We start from the raw sequence: 26132 nt of genomic DNA, 5'->3' as shown, positions 1-26132 counted from the left end.
GCATGTGTGTATCAGCTAAATAGAAATAGAAATATATTAGGATACTATGGCTAAAGGTACCTCCTGGCGGGGAGCACAGAAAGGTAATCCAGTGTCCTGAACTAGACTTGAGGATCTTAGGTTGCTAATCCCAGATCAAGGAAAATGCTTTCAGCTACAGGTGGCCCAGTGGTTAGAGTGTAGCACTGCAGGCTACTTCAGCTGACTGCTAGCTGCAGTTTGGCAGTTCAAATCTCACTGGCTCAAGGTTGATTCAGCATCCTTCCAAAGTGGGTAAAATGAGGACCCAGATTTTGGGGGGCAAGACGCTGACTCTGTTAACCGCTTAGAGAGGGCTGTAAAAGCACTATGAAGTGGTATATAAGTCTAAGTGCTATTGCTATTGCTACAGAAGTAAACATATTTAATTACATATATCACATATATCACATATATGAATCACATATTCATTCTTAAACTTTAAATAAATACCTAGACATAGAACTGAATTGGATTATGGTTGAGAAGGAGAAGGTAGATGGACTTTCAGTTTCCTCTGTCACGCTGGTCAGATCCACAGTTCACGAAAGAAAGTGTTTTTTCCCCCCTACATTATGAAATGAATCAAATACCTGTATCTTCAAGACAGATGATGAAACATGCAAGTTCATTACTGCCCAGAAAAAAAAAGAAAGAAAGAGAGAGCAGGAAGTTTCTTTGTGTCTATTTTTTTTAGGGAACAAAGAAACAGAAAAGAAGAAGAAAATACATTTCCATTTAGCTTTATCTTTCTTGGCCCTAATGGGAATGAATCATGACATACAAAAGGGGATAAAATGAAATTTTAAAAAATGTACCATTATTTCCTCTTCTTTAAAGCTCACTGGGCACTTATTCTGAAGGTTACAAAACTTTGCTTTTGTAACTGAAACACATAGTATGGAAACTTGGATAAAAGGCCCCCAAACAGAATTGTCCTTATTTAGGCAAGAGTTCTGGCTAGAGACAAAGCACAAAGAATTTATCGACTGAGAAAAAATAGTAGCAGCTGCTTTTGAAGACAGACCATAGCTTCATGACACGATACATGGGCTGCACAGGAAACATTTCACATCCAGCCCCAGCTGCCTAGCTAGAGATGTATTGGAAAGAGCGAAAGCTGGAGGAAAATGTAGGCAGACAAATTTCATAAGATGTTCCGCTTCCATATTGAGTGCATTTGCATGCAGAGTTCAGGAACCCCCAGCTGTTGGGATCAGTGACACATCTGGAGTTATGACATGTCATGGATGCTTATTAAATAACTACCAAGGACAGGGGGCTAGTCACAAAACACCCATTCAAGGAGAACATGAATTACTGAGCTTATTGTCCAATATCTCCACCAGCGGTGAAATGCTACTAGTTCACACCAGTTTGGCCGAACTGGTGGTGATAAAAACTACTGGTTTGGGTGAACCGGTAGTACCTTTTTGGAGAAACGAGTACCTTTTTTTTTTACTACCGGTAAAAGCAGGAAATCCTGCTTTCTAGTGAATCTAAATTCCGTGGCACAGCTGTTTCCCCCCTGCTATTCTACTTACCTTCCCAAACCTCCTTTTTCCGTGTGAAGAGCGCATTTGACGTATACTGCACATGCATGCACATGCAGTGTGCATTTGGTGTGCACTGTGCATGAGAGTGAGTGCACAGTGTGCATTTGGTGCATTCTGCGTATGCACAGATGCAGGGTGCGCTTGGCGCACACCCACTTGCATAGGCAGCGAACCAGTGGCAAACTGGGGAAGATTTCACCACTGATCTCCACCCTTAGCCTCAGTGATGCTGTCTAGCATCTTTTGTGCATCTCAGTGATATTGTCTAGGCCCTATTCTGGCAAAATAGATGGTTCATAGTGAAATCTATTTTAGTCGAACCCAGATTTTTGCAAAACTAAAGCTATCATCTTCTAACCTTTCCTGATATATCCTGAGCAATTCTAAATTCAGGATACCCTGAACCTCTTCCCCTACCTCATACAGCTCAGGACTGTGTAGTCCAGTGGTTCTCAACCTTTATAGTGCTGCGACCCTTTTAATACAATTCCCCACAATGTGGTGACCCCTGAGGATCTCAGCGCGCCTCAGCAGCCGCAGAAGGGGAAAAAAAGCAGCAAACTGTTTTTTTGAATTTATCGCGCCTGAAGCCGTATTGGCTAGCGATCTGAACTGCTTGCGATTGCCTTGAGGACGGAGGCATTAAAGCGGAGACTCCTCCCCTATTAAGTTTATCGCGCCTGAAACCAGATTAGGCTAGCGATTGGGAGTGATTGCAGCTGGCTTGAGAAGGGAGACATCAGAGCAAAGATTTCTCTCTTTTTTAATTCATCGCGCCCGAAGCCGAATTCGGCTAGCGATTTGAAGAGCCTGCAGCTGGCTTGTGGAGTCAACCATTGGAGCGCGATTCTTCGACTCGCAAGTATACTTCCCATATTTCCGATGGTCTTAGGCGACCCCTGGCAAATCATCATTCAACCCCCACCGGGGTCGTGACCCACAGGTTGAGAACCGCTGGTGTAGTCTCTTAATCCGGGCATTTCTTTAGGAAAGCTCTCTGTTGCCAAAATCTCCCCCCCCCCTACTACAGATGGATGCACTTTCACACAAAGCAGTGGGCTGCTGCCACTCACCAGGGCTATATAAAATGAGGATTCCCAACAACAGTCCTGCCAATACTGCCTTTATTATAGAATAAGGTTTATAAGGCCTATGCAAATCTACCAGCATGTTCAAAAAAGCAAGAAGTTGGTTGAAACTAGCATTCAACATTGTAACATGCTACTGACCCTGCCCTCATGATGATAGTCTAATTCAATTCACTGTTTTCTTTAAAGTTTATTCCATTTCACTTTCAGTGTTCCATTCCATTGATTTAAAGAGTAAATGTGTAAGAAGGCTTCTTGTGAAGGGCATAGACATGTAACATTCCCCAAATAGTAGCAGTATTGACTTGGAATACCAGGATGATAAACCCCATTGAGACAGGGGTTTTGCACATGTCAAAGAGAAGGGAATGAATGCAACAGAAAGATAAGCTATAATATTCTTTGTCAGTGCTTCCTTTCCTTGGATAAATCTTATTTATGTCTCATCTTTCAGAACAGAAAATCTTCCAAATAACTCTTGTCATTTTGTTTCCACTATTTTAATTGGAATGTTTGGTTAACATTTCCTCACCTGACTGTTTGAAGTTGAAAGTAGGTAAAAATACACAAATAAACTGAGGAAGGCTTTCTGCCGACATGAATCAACCAACTACTAAGGAGGCTGGGTGGCAACTTCATTTCTTAGCAGCTGAGAATGTTTTTCTTGTTGATAAGGTTTCAAGGTTATAGGCACAATGGTGTAAAAATATAGCTGTCACAAACTGCTGCCAATAATTCAGGCAATAAAATGTTTCTCTTAGACATGCAAATAGGGCAGTACGTAAGGCTGATGTGTTGATATCTATTAAGCACTGCTGTTTATTTTATATGTAAGCAGGACAAAAGATGAAAATCAGTCTATGAATTAATCAAGGGGAAAACTAGGGAAGAAATTTAATTAGGAGAGCAAATAAGGTTTTCTTACAATGAAGAATTACTTGAAAGAGTGCTCTTATAGTCGCATGAGTCCACATGACAGACTGGATAGGAAGGCTCATTTCTTCTGGCGCTATGCAAGGAGAAACTTTGCAAGCTCGAACAATAACAGACAGGCATCTTCGGAGCCATAATGGCCACCAATTCACCTGGCTGAAAGAGAGTTGAGAAGACAAAGTCCTTGATATTGACTTGGCTGGAGGCAACTACAACATAATTCCTTCTCCTTGGAAAACATTGCTTTGGGAGGTGGGAGTCCACAACTAGAATATTTCTAATGTTGAAGTTGGCAGCTTTTTCTATGTATTTTCAAGTAAGCATTCATTCCTGGTGACTGCCTAGACATGTTCCTGCAGTTTTCTTGGCAAGATTTGAGAAGCATTTACTTTTGCCTCCTTCCCAGGACTGAAAGAGGGAACTGGACCGGACCAAGGTCACCCAGTCAGCTTTAAATGTAAGATTGTACTAGAACTCACAGTTTCTCTGTTTCTAGTCTGATATCTTAACTACTACACCAGACTGGTTCTCATCAGGTCTCTGCAGTTTTCCCAGCAAGATTTCAGAAGTGATGTGCTATTGCCTTCTTTCTAAGAACGAGTGGCTGGCTCACAATTGCCCATCTGGCTCTGTGCTCAAGATAGGATAGAAGGCATGTCCTCTTGGTTTCTAGTCTGATGCCTTAATCACTACATCAAGCTGGCTTACCAGCAGCTTTTTTTCTGGCTTTTACTGTAACTTTTTAGATTGTGGTTTTGAGAAAAGATATGATGGCAAATTTGTAAAATATGTAAAAAAAAGTGTTTCTTGCTTCTGTTTGCTACAATAGGGAAGGCCTTTATGCTTCTGCATTATTATTTCCTTTATGAATGTGAGAGATGTTATCCAGGAAATTGTTGTTATTTATAGTGTCCCATTTACATCCAGACTTGGAAAGTTTCAAAAATGCTGGACATATCCATTCAAACAGTCAAGCTTTAAACATTAGCTTATTGTCCAGAATAATTTGACAGATGTTAACGATGGTTTCTTAGCTAGACATAAAGAAAATTATAGTCTACAATTTCCTGGTTTATTTCTCTTTCCTGGGAATAAGAAATCTCATTTTTTGAGTTTAGTTCATTAAGGTGCAATTAGATTAACAGCACAGATTTTATTCTTTTATTCTTGCAGGGAAATATCCGTTTAGAGGGTGTTTAATAACATTCTTTCAGCGTCTTTGATTTGTTAACACACACACACACACACCTACCTATATCTATGTCTATGTCTACGCCTATATCTAGATATATAGGCGCACACTAGCTGAATACCGTGCTCTGCTACAAAACTATGTGATTGGGCTTGATAAATTGACACTTACACTTTGAAAATTAATGAGTAGTTATGATTGACCTCTCCTCTCCCCTTCTCACCCTCAGCCTTGCCCCGCACAACCCTCTCCTATCCTACCCCCTTTTCTCCCTCAGGCTTGCCCCACAGAAGCCTCTCCTAGCCTATCCCCTTCTCTCCAGAATTATTTTCAGGTTGGGAGGGGGAGTAGAAAGTCTAACTAATTAGCATCAGAGCCTGTTAATCATAATATAGGAAATACTAATGCTCTGATGGTCATTTTGAAAAATGCTTCCTTAGTGAGCACCTAGAAGCCAAGAGGAACATACATGGCAAATTTCAAGTTTGTAAGGCTTTACGGTTCTGGAGATTTTGTGATTATGGCATGAGTAGTATTCACTTTTGTATACATAGATATAGATATATAGATATAGATATAGATATAGATATAGATATAGATATAGATATATGAATGATGGGATTCCTTCCAGGGAAAGTAAACAAGGAACAGCAGTTGCATGTGTGAATTTTGGGAAATATATCCTAGAATAGAAGTGGGCACTTTCTAGAGCAGGATTAGAAACAACTATTTTCCAGTTGCACAAGTTAATAGAGAAGTTAACATGGGAGGGAATAAATTCTCATGTTTAATGGCCCCAGGCTATTTTCTGTGCTATCAAATAACCCACAACATAATTTCATGTCTATTTGCAGGGTAGTAACTTGGTGAAGCTTTTTAAACCATTCGCTCCCAATGTATCCAGCTAGGCATCATTATCATCCATAAATATACTGGAGTCCAAGTGGTTCATAGAAAATGGTCAGTGTAAGTGCAGTAATAAATAATACCATAATAATTGTGATTGATTACTTTTGAGGTAAAGAAATAGAAAAGATGTCAGGTCCCAACTGAATCTGATTGCTTAGGACAGATTTGGACTTGTCTCTAGATGTCCAAGTCAAGAAAGTATTTTTAAAAGTTTTCATTTTTCTTGCACACTTATGGCTATTTTATGATATTTCTAACTTCTCTCACATACACACATACATATAGTATGTGAGCATGTGGAATATTATAGAGAAGAATTCTAGCCTTTTAATAAGTTGCAGGGTTTTTTAAAAAAATTAAACAGTTTAAAAAATAGCAATTGGGGTATATTGTTGCAATGCTCTCTACATGGGGCTGCCCTTGAGGTGCACCCGGAGGCTGCAGTTAGTCCAGAATGCAGCTGCGCGAGTGGTAACGGGAGCCGTTCGTGGCTCCCATGTAACACCACTGCTCCGTAGTCTGCACTGGCTTCCTGTAGTCTTTCGGGTGCGCTTCAAGATTCTGGTTACCACCTTTAAAGCGCTCCATGGCTTAGGACCCGGGTACTTACGAGACCGCCTGCTGCTACCTTATGCCTCCCACCGACCCATACGCTCTCACAGAGAGGGCCTTCTCAGGGTGCCGTCCGCCAAACAATGTCGGCTGGCGGCCCCCAGGAGTAGGGCCTTCTCTGTGGGAGCACCAACACTCTGGAACGAACTCCCCCCTGGCTTACGTCAAGTGTCTGATCTTCGGACCTTTCGTCGTGAGCTTAAAACATATTTATTCATTCAAGCAGGACTGGCATAAATAGTTGTTTTTAAATTGGGGTTTTAATAATATTTTAAATTTTTAAATGTTTTAATTATCGGCCGCATAGTAATAGTTCATTTTAAATTCTTTTAATTGTATATATTCTGTGTTTTATTTTGGCTGTACACCGCCCTGAGTCCTTCGGGAGAAGGGCAGTATAGAAATTTAATAAAATAAAATAAAAATAAAAAATAAAAATAAATATTACATTGGCCACACAGCTTTTGTCTGTTTTTCTAGAGTTTGGGGAGATTTAAATGTGGGAATGGCAGATATTTTATTTTGGCATGCTTCATGCTCTTTCTGCCCTGCCCCAAAACAGAACCCTCAAGACCAAGACCTAGATAGGTAGGTAGGTAGGTAGGTAGATAGATAGATAGATAGATAGATAGATAGATAGATAGATAGATAGATAGATAGATATAGCTATATTGCACTTATTCTTTAATAAAGGTGAAATGAAGCAGACAACCCATTTGCAAACAAAAAGATACATTTCCTCACAAGATTTCTCAGTGTTGTGTCTTGTCCGCTCTCACCGCAGCCGGGGCCTTCTTATCTGCTCCCGAACACGGAGGAATGTATGCCTCCCGGCCCCAGTCCTGGCTCCATGCCCAGACAAGCTGCAGAGGAGGGGGCATCTCCCGGTCCCAGCCCTGGCTCCATGCCCAAGCAGGCTGCAGAGGAGGAGCATCCTGCCCCAGCCCTGGCTCCATGCCCAGGCAAACGGAGCAGCTAGACCCCTCCCCCTCCTCCACAGCATGTGAGCCTGAGGAAAGTTTACTTCCAACAGCTGATTGGAGTGACCCTCGCATCAGAAGATTGGATAGGCGGAGGCAACAGAAGGAAGGGAGGGGCAGGCCTTAATGAGTGCTGAGTCATGGAGCCACACCCCATGGCCTATATAAAGGATCTGCTTTCTGGCAGTCTCTGAGTCAGGCAAAGTCAAACTTATCTTGCTGAAGTCACTTACTGGTCTCCTGCCTGCTCTGAGGACTTTGCTAGGACTTTGGGCAGAGCTGCAGAGGCAAGCCTGATTCGGATTTCCCTGACCCGGCCGTCAGCGGAGGAGTGGGACACGACACTCAGTAATAAAATTGGAGAGTAGAGCTTTGAATGATTCTGGCAGAATTTCTAACTGTTGCAATTGATGGGAAAGACACTGAAATGAGATTCCTTTAGACTTTTGCTAGTCCCCACCCCCCGAAACATTCTAAGTAGTTTGATGGTAGTGGTGAGGTTTGTGAAGGTGAAATATTGGGGAAAATATCAGATACTTAATCTGTCTGCTTCTACACATCTTCATGTTTACCATCCAATCCTGCCACGTTTCATTTTCTTTGACTTTGAGGCCAGTTGGGTAGAAGACACACAAATACAAACACCCACTATGTTTTACTGGGTGAAAAAGGTCATCTGCCTTGATTGATTGATTGATAATTTTAACATTTATAAGACTTATATCGCATACGAAAATACATATGTCCAGACCTTGTATGAGATACTTTACAGCCAGTAAAAACTAATGTCAGGGTTTCAAGTAACACCCCCAACAAAATCATGCTCCGAGGCTTGAAGTTCCTCAAAGCTAAATTTTATTAGAGATGTCATATTGGCACATCTGGGAAAACCCAAATCTGAAGGCTTCCGGGTTTTCCTTACCCAAAAGAAAGTTCAAGTCTTTGCACCTCCCCCACGAACCAATCAGGTACCCTCCGGAACAGAAGATACCTCCTCATTCTTCTCAGCACAGCTGTAGAGCACAATGGCCTTGACTTTCTAGAAAGAATTTTATTTTGACTACATATCTTCTTCACTCTACACAATCCCCCCTCCCATTTTCCCACAGTAGAATTTCTGGCAGGCCTGAAGCCTGAAGGCACAAAAGTAGAAAGATCGCTTCCAGATGTGTTTAACTATCTTAAAACAATGAAGCAAGCAGCATGATGAAGGAGAACCTGTCACCCTAAGACCTAAAAAATTGATGGAAAGCAGTACTGTAATATCATATGTCAGCTTCTGTGAAGACCTATGTGTACCTACAAGGAACTTGCGAATACACAGTAACAACAAACCTTGGTTTACACCTAAACTTAAGCAGCTACGACATTCCAAAGAGGAAGCCTACAGAAAAGGTGATAAAATGCTGTATAATCAGGCCAGAAATGCACTAACAAGGGAGATCAGAGCAGCAAAAAGAAGCTACTCTGAAAAGCTAAAAAATCAGTTTTCAGCAAATGAACCAGCAAACATGTGGAAAACTCTTAAAAATATCACTGGCTATGGCAAACCTCCTTCCCAGGCTGAAGGTAATCAACAACTGGCAGATGACCTAAATGAGTTTTACTGCAGGTTTGAAAGGAAACTACAGCCACCTATCTCCACAACCCCCATCTCAGACACACCAACAACAGCCAAGCCTCCTACAACTGACCCCATTTCATTGGGTTCACAACCCCTAGTGATCACAGAAAAGGAAGTGCAGGACCTATTTCACAGACAAAAGCCAGGAAAAGCTCCAGGCCCAGACAAGATAAGTTCTTGCTTAAAAGTCTGTGCTGACCAATTGGCCCCCATCTTCACCCATATTTTCAATAAATCACTAGAGATGTGTTATGTTTCTTCTTGCTTCAAATGCTCTCCCATCATCCCAGTGCCGAAGAAGCCCACCATCAAGGAACTGAATGACTACAGACCAGTTGCTTTAACATCTGTAGTCATGAAAACCTTTGAAAGGCTAGTGCTTTCCTACCTGAAAACCATCACGGATCCACTGTTAGACCCCTTGCAATTTGCATACCGAGCAAATAGATCAACAGATGATGCTGTTAATATGGCTCTGCACTACATCCTACAACATCTTGAGTCTCCAAAGACCTATGCAAGGGTCCTTTTTGTAGACTTTAGTTCAGCATTCAATACCATCATTCCAGGCATTCTTCTAACTAAGCTAAACCAGCTACAGGTACCGGAACAGACTTGTAAGTGGATTACAAGCTTCCTAACAAACAGGAAGCAGCAGGTGAAGCTAAGCAAGATCACATCAAATACCTGTACAATTAGTACAGCCCCCCCCCCCCAAGGCTGTGTGCTCTCCCCACTTCTCTTCTCTCTGTATACCAATGACTGCATCTCCAATGATCCATCTGTTAAGCTACTGAAGTTCGCAGATGACACAACAGTGATTGGTCTCATTCGAGACAATGACGAATCCGCATATAGACGAGAGGTCGAACGACTAGCCTTGTGGTGCAACCAAAACAATCTGGAACTGAACACACTCAAAACCGTAGAAATGGTGGTAGACTTTAGGAAAAACCCTTCCATACTTCCACCTCTCACAATACTTGACAACACAGTATCAACAGTAGAAACCTTCAAATTTCTGGGTTCTATCATATCGCAAGATCTCAAATGGACAGCTAACATCAAAAACATCATTAAAAAAGGACAACAAAGAATGTTCTTTCTGCGCCAACTCAGTAAGCTCAAACTGCCCAAGGAGCTGCTGATCCAATTCTACAGAGGAATTATTGAGTCTGTCATTTGCACCTCTATAACTGTCTGGTTCGGTTCTGCAACCCAACAAGAAAAACACAGACTTCAGAGGATAATTAGAACTGCAGAAAAAATAATTGCTACCAACCTGCCTTCCATTGAGGACCTGTATACTGCACGAATCAAGAAGAGGGCCGTGAAAATATTTGCAGATCCCTCGCATCCTGGACATAAACTGTTTCAACTCCTACCTTCAAAACGACGCTATAGAGCACTGCACACCAGAACAACTAGACACAAGAACAGTTTTTTCCCGAAGGCCATTACTCTGCTAAACAAATAATTCCCTCAACACTGTCAGACTATTTACTGAATCTGCAGTACTATTAATCGTTTCATAGTTCCCATCACCAATCTCTTTCCACTTATGACTGTATGACTATAACTTTTTGCTGGCAATCCTTATGATTTATATTGATATATTGACCATCAATTGTGTTGTAAATGTTGTACCTTGATGAACGTATCTTTTCTTTTATGTACACTGAGAGCATATGCACCAAGACAAATTCCTTGTGTGTCCAATCACACTTGGCCAATAAAATTCTATTCTATTCTATTCTATTCTAAAATTTACTTGGGAAATTTTGGGTCTTGTAGCTCTCCATGTTAGATATTCTTATAAGAACTACAAGTCCCAGAGCTTTGTAGTTACTCCTGTCATTTTCTTTGCAGGATCAGAAGAAGGCAACAAAACTTGTCAGTATATGATAGGAAAAAAAAGTTTTAGTACTCAAGAAAATATAGATTCTATAGACATACGCATTTGTCATACATGGGAAGTCATCAATATCCTAGTGCTACGATACCTAGTTCTAGTATTAATCCATTAGGAAGTCATATGATTTTTTTCTCTCTTTACAGAGTTTATAATGTCAGAAATTACCCTTTGAAATGTTTCAAGAGTCATTATTGAACAAGCACTAATAGATCCCTACATTGTGAAAGTTCAACAATTCTGTTGACAATATTCAAAGTCTATTTTATGTTTACTATTCATGATATGTGCCGTCAGGCAGAGAGGTGGAATTTGTTGGTGGGGCTTTTCCTCCATTACATCTCTGTAATGTAGTTTTGGCATGATAGTTAGGGTTATATGCATTTTCCATTGTTTACTAGGATTGGGCCTTTTTAAGTGGGGGAAGGGGGAGGCAAGACTTCTGAGGATTATAGAAAAATTTGAAAATCACTAGTATTGTTTTATGCCATGAAGCATCTGATATAAATAATGTAGATGCCACAATTTCAGAAGCAATTGCAAAAAAACAAAAAAGACTAGGCATGTAGAAAGCAATAATATTAGAACACAGAAGGTTTATCATAGAATGTTTATGCATTTAGATTTATTTACTGTTCTGCCCCTGGAGCGTTGAATATAACTTGTACTTCATTTTAAAACTTGAAAATATACAGTTCTTTGGCTCAGAAGCTAGAAATGGTTACGCACAGTGAAAATAAAGAAGAAATATGAAAAATGAGCCCAGTATATTTTCTCCTTCTCAGATGTAGATTCAACCCCCTGAAGAGCTGTTTTGTCAAGTGTCAGGGCAGTGATCGGATACCCAGGTTTCATTTGGATCCAGAGACAATGAGAAAACCATTGAATAAATAATTTTTTGAGTTGTATTATTAATTCAAGCAAACAGATTTAAAAGCATAACATAAAAAGCATACATACCAAATGAGATGATATCAAAATCTTTCATAAGCTGTCAAGAGTTCTTTAATAATGAAGTAGATATATCCCAAGGGTGGCCAATTTTCAGAAGCTCCCCACAAACAGCAACAACCCTGCAGTTTTTATCAGAACCTGGCAGCACAATTTCACTGCCCTGCTATGGACATGGGACTATAGAATAGAAGAACAGAGTTGGAAGGGACCTTGGAGGTCTTCTAGTTCAACCCCCTGCTTAGGCAACAAGACCTGACCTTGACTGGATGACACATGACAGGAACTGGAAGTCCGAGACTTTCGCAGATTTGTAGCAGTGGTAGGTTTCAATTTTTTTTACTACCGGTTCTGTGGGTGTGGCTTGGTGGGCATGACATGGCTGGTGGGCATGGCTTGGTGGGCATGGCAGGGGAAGGATACTGCAAAATCCCTATTCCCTCCCGATCAGCTGGGACTCGGGAGGCAGAGACTAGATGGGGGCCAGGATAGTCAGAATTTTTACTACTAGTTCTCCGAACTACTCAAAATTTCCACTACCAGTTCTCCAGAACTGGTCAGAACCTGTTGAAACCCACCTCTGGTTTGCAGCTAAGTCAAGATTCCATCCCCTCCTTCCCCCTTATTCAGTAAACAGGAGTAAAAACAAACAAACAAGACCAAGCAAGTTAGTTCATGCCATTGAATACAGTCAAAAGGAAAATTACAACGAGAGATTGCAACAATTCTATCATGGTTTTTGTGGTAGTGAATTGGGGAATTTGACTGTGTTGATCCGGCAGAAAAAGTTGCTTTTTCCCCAGAACAGGAAATAAATATAAAAGCAAATCCTACACTTGAGCTACACATCACTGATTTAAGGTTCTTATGCATTCTATTTTATTTTGATAGAATAGAGTGCTTGAAGCCTAGTGAATTGTTTTGTTTTGTTTTTTTAAATGCAAGTTAATTAAGAAATATAGAGGAACATCAAACATTGTTTCAAAGTTAAAAGGTAATAATGGAAAAGTACAAGAAAAAGTAAAAAGATTCAAAAATAAAACAAAACCCTTATTCATATGTTGATAAATAATATATATTGGCAATCTACACCTGCTAATCAAAAACAGAATTTATCTTTTCACACTTCGTTGTTTCCATGTTTTCCAAATTTGAGAGATGTAACCAATAATAGCATATTTGTCTTCATAATTTAGCAACCAATGTGCAATCATGTTAACAAAATGTGTCAATAGTAGTAGAGCTCCAATCTGTATGAACTAATGTCAAACCTCCTGAGCTGCATCTTCGACAACAAAGCAGTTATAACTAACCCTCATTAAGTGAGCAACCTCTGAGGTATCCAATGTACACAAAACAAAATGTGCTTTTAAATAATATAAGACCAATTTCACATTCTTTTTTTTAAAAAAAACCCTTCACTGGTTTGCTAGGAAAAGCAAACATTGAAGTGCATTCTTGTGCAATTGAATATATAACTAATATCAATTTAATCAACTACAAGTTAATATAAAAGATAGCTGCTGGCTTAAAAGCCACTGTGAATTCTTCTGTAACATTCAACACTCTGGAACTCCCAAAGCAGAGATAATATCTGGGTCAGATTAATGAATAACAAATGCTTACAAAAATAAATGGCCAAAAATAACTCTGTTGATTCTGCAAAACAAACTTCCCCCTGGCTTACGTCAAGTGCCTGATCTTCGGACCTTCCGTCGTGAGCTAAAAACACACCTATTTACTCAAGCGGGACTGGCATAATAGTGTTAAATTTTAATTTGGGGTTTTATTAATATTTCTAAAATTTTAAAACTAAATTTTTAATTATCAGCCTTTTTGTAATTTGCTAGGTTTTAAATGTTTTAATTGTATATATTTCATGTTTTATCTTTGGCTGTACACCGCCCTGAGTCCTTTGGGAGAAGGGCGGTATAAAAATTTAATAAAATAAAATAAATAAATAAATAATAATAATAAAAGTTTTTAAGAATGGTGATTGCCAAGATAATATTATAAAAGGTCCAGTTTATAAATATATAAATTTTCTCATATCTACTTTATGGAATTGGCTGTAAAATAGAAATTGACCCTTGTGCTTTCTGGGAACACTTTAACTAAGGATAGATTACAGCATTAATAATCACCCATGATTATCCAAAATATAAAATGTCAAAAAAAATAAAATAACCCACAATAAGTTTAGAAACTTCATAGAAATTATATAAAATATTTCTTAGCATCTCAAACTGCCAGGCCAGATTTATTTTCTGTTTGAGCAAAACTATCAATTAAAATACTGATACTGCAAAACCTTGACCTGTACAAATGCAATCTCATTTGGGTATATAGTATTTGGGGGGAAAAAAACAGCATTTGCCCTGGTAAAAGTTGAAACTCATTCACTGTCTCTCCAGAAAAATAGAAGATAACAATTTCATAATTTAATTGTAGGAACAATTTCTTAGACACAAGATCAGTAACTTTGTCTTTTAATAAATGTAATAATCTCATTTTTGTTGGAAATAATTTCATAATGATAAAGAATTGGAACAAGACTATTAAATTAAATAATTTAATAACTTAAATAACATATTAAATTCATAAACTCGTGAATTAAATTCATAAACTCGTGAATTTTCCTCATTTCTTCTAATTGCTGTTTATGTCCCACCACAAGCCTGTGTAAACGAGGCATTACGAACTCTAGCTGACCAAATCATGGAGGCTGAAGCCAAACACCCTGATTCACTGGCCATTGTTTTGGGAGATCTAAACAAGGCAAACTTAAGGAAAGAACTACCAAAATACTTTCAGCATGTCAATTGTCCCACCAGAGGCAAGAATACTCTAGACCACTGCTACACAACACTAAAAGATGCCTATCGGTCTTTACCACGTGCAGCTGTAGGACACTCTGATCATTGCATGATTCACCTTGTACCTGCTTACAGGCAAAGACTTAAAGCCATAAAACCAATAATTAAATCAGTGAAAACCTGGACGGAGGAATCAGAATTAAAGCTACAGGCATGTTTTGACTGCACTGATTGGAATATTTTTAAAGATACCTCTGCAGACCTGGATGAACTCACAGATACTGTAACATCATATGTCAGCTTCTGTGAAGACCTATGTACCTACAAGGAACTTGCGAATACACAGTAATAACAAACCTTGGTTTACACCTAAACTTAAGCAGCTACGACATTCCAAAGAGGAAGCCTACAGAAAAGGTGATAAAATGCTGTACAATCAGGCCAGAAATGCACTAACAAGGAGATAAGAGCAGCAAAAGAAGCTACTCTGAAAAGCTAAAGAATCAATTTTCAGCAAATGAACCAGCAAACATGTGGAAAACTCTTAAAAATATCACCGGCTATGGCAAACCTCCTTCCCAGGCTGAAGGTAATCAACAACTGGCAGATGACCTGAATGAGTTTTACTACAGGTTTGAAAGGAAACTACAGCCACCTATCTCCACAACCCCCATCTCAGACACAGCAACAACAGCCAAGCCACCTACAACTGACCCCATTTCATTGGGTTCACAACCCCTAGTGATCACAGAAAAGGAAGTGCAGGACCTATTTCACAGACAAAAGCCAGGAAAAGCGCCAGGCCCAGACAAGATAACTCCTTCTTGCTTAAAAGTCTGTGCTGACCAATTGGCCCCCATCTTCACCCATATTTTCAATAAATCACTAGAGATGTGCTATGTTCCTTCTTGCTTCAAACGCTCTACCATCATCCCAGTGCCGAAGAAGCCCACCATCAAGGAACTGAATGACTACAGACCAGTTGCTCTAACATCTGTAGTCATGAAAACCTTTGAAAGGCTAGTGCTTTCCTACCTGAAAACCATCACGAATCCGCTTTTAGACCCCTTGCAATTTGCATACCGAGCAAATAGATCAACAGATGATGCTGTTAATATGGCTCTGCACTACATCCTACAACATCTTGAGTCTCCAAAGACCTATGCAAGGGTCCTTTTTGTAGACTTTAGTTCAGCATTCAATACCATCATTCCAGACATTCTTCTAACTAAGCTAAACCAGCTACAGGTACCGGAACAGACTTGTAAGTGGATCACAAGCTTCCTAACAAACAGGAAGCAGCAGGTGAAGCTAAGCAAGATCACATCAAATACCTGTACAATTAGCACAGGGGCCCCCCAAGGCTGTGTGCTCTCCCCACTTCTCTTCTCTCTGTATACCAATGACTGCATCTCCAATGATCCATTTGTTAAGCTACTGAAGTTCGCAGATGACACAACAGTGATTGGTCTCATTCGAGACAATGACGAATCCGCATATAGACGAGAGGTCGAACGACTAGCCTTGTGGTGCAACCAAAACAATCTGGAACTGAACACACTCAAAACCGTAGAAATGGTGGTAGATTTTAGGAAAAACCCTTCCATACTTCCACCTCTCACAATACTTGACAACACAGTATCAACAGTAGAAACCTTCAAATTTCTGGGTTCTATCATATCGCAAGATCTCAAATGGACAGCTAACATCAAAACATCATTAAAAAAGGACAACAAAGAATGTTCTTTCTGCGCCAACTCAGTAAGCTCAAACTGCCCAAGGAGCTGCTGATCCAGTTCTACAGAGGAATTATTGAGTCTGTCATTTGCACCTCTATAACTGTCTGGTTCGGTTCTGCAACCCAACAAGAAAAACACAGACTTCAGAGGATAATTAGAACTGCAGAAAAAATAATTGCTACCAACTTGCCTTCCATTGAGGACCTGTATACTGCACGAATCAAGAAGAGAGCCGTGAAAATATTTGCAGATCCCTCGCATCCTGGACATAAACTGTTTCAACTCCTACCCTCAAAACGACGCTATAGAGCACTGCACACCAGAACAACTAGACACAAGAACAGTTTTTTCCCGAAGGCCATCACTCTGCTAAACAAATAATTCCCTCAACACTGTCAGACTATTTACTGAATCTGCACTACTATTAATCGTTTCATAGTTCCCATCACCAATCTCTTTCCACTTATGACTGTATGACTATAACTTGTTGCTGGCAATCCTTATGATTTATATTGATATATTGATCATCAATTGTGTTGTAAATGTTGTACCTTGATGAACGTATCTTTTCTTTTATGTACACTGAGAGCATATGCACCAAGACAAATTCCTTGTGTGTCCAATCACACTTGGCCAATAAAATTCTATTCTATTCTATTCTATTCTATTCTATTCTATATTTGACAGAGACTAGGAAAAAGTAGTCAGAAGATTTAGATGCATTATGGGTTAATAATTTTAAAACTTCCTGTGTAAGAATGCAATCTTAGTCAATTCCTCCTGGGATTTTTTTATGGAAACATAAGGGAAAATACAATTTGGAATTAATGCTTTGCGAACTTCCTATAAAAAAAGACAATGGATAATATAATGAAATCTTATTTAATAATTTGAAAAACCCTATCTGTTACATAGTCTATCTAATTAATACACTATTTTTCAACCAAGATACATTCAAGGACTACTTTAATGATAAATTTCTCCATTTATTAAATAAAGCAATATGCAATAATAGACCTGTTGAAAAAAATTGATTAGATGAGTTTGCATTAGACGTAACTTATTGTAGGTGCACACCAGGGAACTATATGTCCCTTGGGAAGTGTTTTAGCTTTGAACATCTTAATAATTTCTAATAGATAATATTCTCTTTGTGAGTAGAAGAAATCCAGCATCTTCAACTTACAACCATTAATTTATTAAGTTACAATGGCAAAAAAATAATTTATGACCAGTCTTCACACTTAACAACTATTGCAGCTTCCTCATGGTCACATGTTTAGAATTCAGGCACGTGGCAACCAACATTTATTTACAATGGTTGCACCATTCCAGGGTTACTTGATTACCATTTGTGACCTTCCCAGCAGCTTCTGACAAGCAAAGTCAGTGGGGGAAAGCCAGATTCACTTAACAACTGTATAGGGAAAATGGTCATAAAATTGGGCATGACTCACTTAACTGCCTTACATAGCAATGGAAATTCTCATTGCCATTGTAGTTGTAAATCAAAGACTATCTATAGTTATTGTGCTTTTGCTAGCTGTTTTAGTGGCTGACTTAATTTCTCCTGCTGTGATCTGGAAGACCACACTGATTTTTTTATAATTTCCATTAATGTGCCAGAGATGTTTTCCATTTTGGCTCATCTTTGAGAAGATCCATAAACTCGGTCTCTTGATAGCTAATAGTTAGCTTATCCTCATCACAATAGGTTCTCTTGAGTTCAATCTACTTTAAAAATGTTACCTCCATCATTTTGGGGCAAAAGTGTGAAACTCCCTTCTGATTGGAGTTAGAATAAGAGAAGTCAATACCATTTTGAAGAAAAGAGAATCCAAAATATCATTCTGGTTTGCTCCTTTGTTTATTGGTATTTCGATAGAGATAGTCAGCTCCAATGTTGATAGAGGAGTTGAACACCTTCTTTGCCTGTTATGAGGTCAAGAGACCTGACCTTGTAGCCTCAGCCCGCCACCCTCCAACTCTCAGCCACTCACCCTGCATGAACACCAAGTGAAAACTGTATTGAAGGCCGTAAATTCCAATAAAGCTGCAGTTCCAGATGGGGTGTTGGGGTAGTGGTAAAAACCTGTGCTGACCAACTATCAGAGGTCCTAATAAGGATTTTTAACATCTCCCTGCAAACTGCCACTATTTCATCATGTCTGAAAGCAGCCACTATCTTTCCAGTCCTGAAGAAAACAGTAATAAAGAGCCTGAATGACTACAGACCCATTGCACTAACATCTGTAGCAGTGGTGGGATTCAAGTAATTTAGCAACCGGTTCTCTGTCCTAATGATTTCTTCCAAAAACCAGTTCACCAAACTGCTCAGAAAGTTAACCACCGGTTTTCCCGAAGTGGTGCGAACCGGTTGAATCCTACCACTGATCTGTAGTGATGAAGTACTTCAAGAGACTGATTCTTCAACACCTCAGGTCATGCCTTCCATGAAACATCGACCAATATCAGTTTGCGTACAGAGGAAATAGGTCGACAGGTGAGGACATTGCTACTGCCCTACATTCTGTAGTAAGTCATCTAGAGAAACCTGGGAACTACATCAGAATGCTTTTCATAGATACAGCTTGGCTTTCAACACCATTTTGCTGGTCATTGAAAAGTGACTGACTTGAATTTCCCGTCTCTAACCTGTGATTGGATTGAAGACTTTCTGATGGACAAGCCATAAACAGTGAGGGCTGGGTCTTTCACATCCTCCTCCCTGAAGATCAGCACTGGCTCTCCTTAGGGCTGTGTGTTCAGTCCCTACCTGTACATGTTGTACACATACGACTGCATATCTTCTGATCCATCTAATATTATGATAAAGTTTGCAGATGATACCACCATACAGGGTCTTATTACAGGAGGAGATGAATTAGTATACAGGGAAGAAGTCCAGAAGTTATCCACATGGTGCTCAGTAAACATCTTGCATCTAAACATCAGCAAGACAAAGGAGATGGTGCTAGACTTTTGGAAGCAGAGAGAGGAACCTGCTGCGCTCTACATTAAGGGGGGCTGTGTGGAGAGGGTCTCCTCTTTCAAATTCCTGGGAGTCCACCTTAGCCAAGATCTCATCTGGAAAAATAACACATTCCAGGTGGTCAGGAAGGCTCAAGAGAGCCTTCATTTCCTTAGGGTCTTGAGGAAAAATAAGGTGGAACAATGATTTATAACTTCCTTTTACATCCTCACATATTGTGTTACGGTGCAGTATGCTGGCTTGACAGCCATGGGCAGAAAGGCATTACAGAGGGTGATGAGCACAGGACAAAAAATCATAGAATAGAATAGAGTAGAGTAGAGTAGAGTAGAGTAGAGTAGAGTAGAGTAGAGTAGAGTAGAGTAGAGTAGAGTAGAGTAGAGTAGAGTAGAATGGAATGGAATGGAATGGAATGGAATGGAATGGAATGGAATGGAATGGAATGGAATGGAATGGAATGGAATGGAATTCTTTATTGGCAAGGAATTTGTCTTGGTGCATAGGCTCTCAGTGATATTGTGCTCTGACTCTCATCTGATCTGGTACTTATAAAGTTCTTTAGTGGTGTCCAAAACATTTCAAGCCATTTGAATGAATTCCCTGTCTGAAGTTGTTTTGAGCATCAGATATTCTATCTTGCACTCAAAACACTTCCAAAATAATTAAAACATCCTCCCTTGTACTCAAATAGCCGTTTCATACTTGAAACAACTGTTTCAAACTTTAAATGAAATGTTTTGAATGCAAACTGGTTCAGATTCCAAACATTTCAATTATATCTCTCCTCATCTCTTTGATAATGTCCATCATAATTGTTTCAAAATTTGTCAAAACTGTTCTTTTAATGAATGAAGTTTAGTGGATTTTCTCAGGTGCTGTCCAGATAAATAATGAAGGCTTTTTTCCCCAATAATTAAATGCATCTGTTACTGTTCAGTGTTTTTTCTGGGTGAATATTTCAACACTGGATAGCTTTACTAAAAATAAAGAAGACAGAATGGTTTATTCATTATAGCCAAATCTTCTGCTTTTAATGTTGAATTTGTTCCATTTCTTTGGATTTTCCTTGCTGACAGTGTTTCTGTCTGTGTTTACATTAGGTGAGAGGAGCAAACTTGTCAGAATTTGCAAACAAAATCTTTGTTTCTATGATAGCATTTGTAAAAAAAAATCAGACAGCATCAACTTGAGTTTTATCTTAAGATTCATTAAGTAAAAGAGAATGAGGGATTTGACCCTTGGAAAACAAAAGTGGCTTTTTATTTAGAGTGAAATCATTCATTCCATGTTGAGGACTCAAAATCTGAAAGTAGGATCAGTTTTTTGTTGCTAAAGCTTTGAAAATGGCACTGTATTCATTTTCTGACAATCTCCAATCTGTTTACAATCTTAAACCGCAACATACCTGGTGGCCAGAGTGGTGATCATTTGCCTCATCTTCCAAATAAGGGAGGCGAGAGGCCCCTGTAGTTTTTGTACGAATTTGTGGCATTATTACTGAATAAATTTAAATAATTAAGCTATTAAGAGATGTTAAACATGGATGTCATTAGTCATGCATATTGGCATCTCCACCTGGCACATTTGAACAAATGCTGTGCATCCTGCTGTCATCTTTTCTACTCCCTCCTATTGTCAACCTGACTTCTGAGTAGTTACAAACTCCTATATCTAGCAGGGTTTCCCCCCTTCTTTTTGGCACTCTGGGAGGGCCCCTTAATTTTCTTCTATCACTGGGTTTGCATATGGTAGCCGTAGCAAGAAGCACATTAGCAATAATATGGCTAGTGTAGCTTCTACAACAACTCCTCCACCAGCTTCATTTGGTAACAGTTCGCAATTTCTCACTAAATTAAGAATGTCCACAATGTGCTGTCTCTGACTGAACAGTTTTTGAAAGTAAAATGCCCAGAATAGGAATTGGTTTGTGGTATTTTTGGCCAATCCCCCAAATAAAACAATTGAATCAAAAAAGAAATAGGAAAAATGACATGTAGAAAGAAATGTGGAATTCAAAAGAAGAAGCAAATATTTATCTTAAGCTTACTTGTTTTCCTGGATAACTAGCTTTAATCATGCTTTTTCAGATGCTGATTCTAACCATGTGGTCATTAGGACATATTCTATAGATTTAAAGGGTTGCATTAGACTCCACTTGAGAACCAATTTGCTGGTTCAGGCAAACATCAGGCTAGAAAACATCATGCTAGAAAACATCATGCTAGAAAGCTAGTGTACTTGAGTTCTTGTCCTGCCTTGTGTTTTAAAAAAAGCCAGCTAGCCAAGCTAGGTGATCTTGGACCAGCCCTTCTCTTTCAGCCGTAGGAAGGAGGCAATGGGAAACTTTGCTGGGAAAACTGCAGGGACTTGTCCAAGCAGTCTCAAAATTAGACATGTTTGAACAGAAGAAAAAAAATAAGGCTCCACTCAGTCCTAACTTTGACCTAAGAGGCTGACCATCAATGATTCAGGGACATAACTGCCATAAAATACTTTTAGTACAGATAGTAGAAAAACCCCTTAATAATGAAGCAACTCAGCCACTGTAAACTATAGGATTCCAGTTCTATATACAACATTTATACAACTAGACACAAGAACAGTTTTTTCCCGAAGGCCATCACTCTGCTAAACAAATAATTCCATCAACACTGTCAGACTATTTACTGAATCTGCACTACTATTAATCGTTTCATAGTTCCCATCACCAATCTCTTTCCACTTATGACTGTATGACTGTAACTTTGTTGCTGGCAATCCTTATGATTTATATTGATATATTGACCATCAATTGTGTTGTAAATGTTGTACCTTGATGAACGTATCTTTTCTTTTATGTACACTGAGAGCATATGCACCAAGACAAATTCCTTGTGTGTCCAATCACACTTGGCCAATAAAAAAAATTCTATTCTATTCTATTCATTTCCCAAGTGTAAACCCTGCATCTCTTTCTCCAAACAACATAATTGACCCAGTGGAGAAACAGTTGCTTTGTTATGGGAATCTGTTAAATACTTTGTTATGGGACTCTGGTTGAATATAGGGCAGACTTGCAGGAGGAAGGGAGCAAAGAGACAACCTTGGAATGTCTGATATGTAGAAAAAGGACAAAAGTTGAAAACCCCCCACCAGGGGATATATCTCTATCTCTATCTCTATCTCTATCTCTATCTCTATCTCTATCTCTATCTCTATCTCTATCTCTATCTCTATCTCTATCTCTATCTCTATCTATCTATCTATCTATCTATCTATCTATCTATCTATCTATCTATCTATCTATCTATCTATCTATCTATCTATAATAGTTATGCAGATAGGTTAGGCAGATAAGCACCAGGGGTGTCATGATAGCATCCAATATTCCAATATTTGAGAGACTGTCAGAAAGAAGAGGTCATCTCCTCCAAAGCTCCTGAGGGTAAGACAAGAAGTAATGGAAACTTATCAAAGGGAGAGCCAAATTATGACAAATTTCCTGACAGTGAGAACAACTGGTGGAATGGCTTGCTTTCAGAAGTTGTGGGTCTCCTTCACTGGAGGTTTTCAAGAAGAGGTCGGACAATGATTTGTCTGTTTTATAGGGTCTTGTTCTTGGGCAGAGGGTTGGAGTAGAATACCTTTGAGCTCCCTTCCAACTGTTTTATTATGTGTATTATATTTTAGAAGTGTTTAGTATGGCAAGATTTCTGTCTGTAAGTGAGCAAAGGGATCTTGTCAAATTTGCAGATGATACTAAATCAAATGGGATGATACTAAATCAAATGGGACACTAAAAGATTTAAAATTGCCTCAGTAGAAAAAAGCAGGGGACTAATAACAGTAATTGTTGAAATGTAGTTGAAACAAATGCAGTTTTTCATTTATGAAAAATAAATGCGCAGGTTGAGGCTGGGCTGGTTTGGATTTTATGATTTCATGAACATTATAGTTGATCAAAAGCTGCATATGGGTCAGCATTATGACATTGTTACTGCCCACCTCCCACCCACCTCCCAAAAGTAAATGCAATCCAGAAGGCAAAGTCAATAGAAATAATTTCCAAATCACAAGAAATAGTTGTTTGATTTCATTTTGCCTCAGTCAGAGAAGTCCCATGTCCTGGTTTTGTTTTTGTTTTTGTTTTTTTGTTTTTTTGTGACTCTGGGACAAAATAATGTTGAATAATGAAAATTCGAGATTACTGTTAGCAAAACTAATATTGAATGGTGGAAATAATTACCCAGTGAAATAATGACCTCTCCTTCACTGGGTATGTTCATGCAGAGCTGGACAATCTTCTGTTAGGGATTCTTTAAACCGAATCTCTAAAATAAACAGGAAATTCCATAAATTGATTCAGAGCTGGATTCCTTTCCAATTCTGAATCAATTCCATTTTGACAGCTTCTCTCAATCGCATAGCAAGGGAATGCAAAGAGAACTGATGGGTCTTTGACACAGAGATCCTTTGTTTGGTTGCTTAGGGCTGGGTTGGTAGGAAGGACTGGCTGCTTCGTTAATGTGTTCAGTTCAGGGTGCAAAAGTGATTGTATCTCAGGACTGGTTGGTTTGGGGTTGACTGGATCCTCTGACTGTCTAGAAGCAGATCAACAACTTGTAGTTCTGTTACCAGTTTCCCTACCTTTTCTCTGCTCAGCAAACCTGGAAAGGAACTTTGTCCATCAAAGTCAAGTCATAATGATGTGGTTTTCTGCATCACCCACTGAACAAAAAGTTTTCACATGCAGAGTGGTATAAGCTCCATTTCAGCATACATGAGAACTGTATAAATGTAAATCCTAGTCACTAAAACAGCCAAGTTTTGAGGTGAGATTGAGCTATGTGTTGAGATAACCATTCATTTCACACAAAGAAAAACAAAAGTATTTATTCTCTATCCATTTCTTAGAATCATTTATTTATTTTATTTATCAAGCATATATAAGATAACATAAAGATATAAACATGATTATGCATACATAATATGAATAAAAAGGGATATTAGGACAGGGATGGTAGGCACATTGGTGCACTTATGCACACCCCTTACAGAACTCTTAGGAATGGGGTGAGGTCAACAGTAGACAGTCTAAGGTTAAAATTTTGGGGGTTTGGGGAAGAAACCACAGAGTCAGGTAGTGCATTCCAGGCATTGAACACTCTGTTGCTGAAGTCATATTTTCTGCAATTCAGTTTGGAGCAGTTTACCTTAAGTTTGTATCTATTGTTTGCTTGTGTATTGTTGTGGTTGAAGCTGAAGTAGTCATTGACAGGTAGGACATTGTAACAGATAATTTTATGTACTATGCTTAGGTCAGACTGAAGGCAGCATAGTTCTAAGTTGTCTAAGCTGTCTAAATTTCAAGCCTGGTAGTGTAAGGTATTCTATTGCGAGCAGAGGAGTGGAGGACTCTTCTCGTGAAATATATCTGGACTCGGTCAATTGTATTAATGTCTGATATGCAATGCAGGTTCCAGACAGATGAGCTGTATTCGAGAATTGGTCTAGCAAATGTTTGTATGCTCTAGTTAGTAGTACAATATTATCAGAGAAGAAGCTATACAAGATTAGGTTAACAATTCTTAATGCCTTTTAAAAGGGTGGGTCATATCCCATCCTTTGTGGATCATCAGCTAATTTGGTAATCTTGACTAATCAGATTTTATCCCTTTCCACCCTTGTTCCTGTAGTTCTTCCGAGCCACACATGTGGAAATCCAGGAAGGCTTCAGAATGGAATCCAGCAAGGCACAACATTCAGTGTGGGAGACAAAGTGCGTTACAGCTGCAACCCTGGTTTCTTTTTGGAGGGGCATGCATTGCTCACTTGCCACGAGACCATGGAAAATACTGCATCCTGGGATTTCCCTCTGCCCTTCTGTCGTGGTAGGTGTTCTTCAATTGTCTTTTATCTTGGATTTTCTTAATATATGCCAGTGATGGTGAACTGCCCAGGGTGAAGAGGAGCTGCCCATGCGTGTGCACCAGATAAGGTACTTGCGGTTTCCAGGGTGCACATGCCCACCGGCCAGCAATTCTTCCAGTTACTGCTATGCAGATCAGCTGGCTGGCGCGCATGTTCACACCAGAAAATGGAAGACCAGCTCTTCCGGTTTCCGACACTGCTGCACATACAAAGGCCAGCTCTTCATCATGTGCGCATGTGTGCCAGAACCCGGAAGAGGAACAGGTGACACTGCGTGTGCCAGGTAACATGGCTCTGTGTGCCACTTTGGACACGTGTGTGCCATAGGTTCGCCATCACCGATATATGCCATAGGTGTTGGTCAGGGCTGGAAATGACTTAGCAAGAATTGCCTAGATTAAAGTCAAATCCTATCGTAAGAGTTTGGAGTTCTGTAGCAGTCTAAATTATGTGGAAAAGGAAAGCTGAATTATGTATCTGCATATATTATCCAACAGAGCCGACTTGCATATTTTATTAAGCATAATTCATCCACTTTATGCTAATATACACATACAGTGGGAATCAGGTTGTGCTTTGAACCTCTGGAGACGCTATTCATCTGTCCTATTCACTTTTGTAATTTCAGCAAGCATGTAGTTTTAAATATATATTGGCAGCCATAAGAGCCAAGAACGTTTTTTTTAAAAAAAAAAATCAGAGTTAAGGTTATTAGGAAACTGAATAATATATAATTTTCCCCTTGAAGCCCCACAGAATTGTGCCACATGCATTATCTAACCTAGCATAATATGGGTAGGCTTGAGTATGATTTTCTTCAGTCTGTTTTCACTTTGGTTATGTGTTTACAGAAATGCCACTTGATTCCTGTCATTCTAATCATTCTACATGGGATTAACC

At 39.3% G+C, this 26132-nt stretch overlaps 1 protein-coding gene across 1 annotated transcript in view; it reads left to right on the top strand.

Annotated features, from left to right (window-relative positions):
* The window catches only part of CSMD2 (CUB and Sushi multiple domains 2), a 795888-nt gene that overhangs the window by 239741 nt on the left and 530015 nt on the right, over positions 1-26132 (top strand). Inside the window, exon 4 of the mRNA XM_058195470.1 lies at positions 24998-25192. Within this exon, the coding sequence (XP_058051453.1) occupies positions 24998-25192 (195 nt within the window). The remainder of the gene's footprint in view (positions 1-24997; positions 25193-26132) is intronic.

Source organism: Ahaetulla prasina, chromosome 10 (genome assembly GCF_028640845.1).
Source record: "Ahaetulla prasina isolate Xishuangbanna chromosome 10, ASM2864084v1, whole genome shotgun sequence".
In the NCBI taxonomy this organism is placed as follows: Eukaryota; Metazoa; Chordata; class Lepidosauria; order Squamata; family Colubridae; genus Ahaetulla; species Ahaetulla prasina.
The sequence above is the reverse complement of the archived record's forward strand: the minus strand, read 5'-3'. Positions and strand labels throughout refer to the sequence as shown.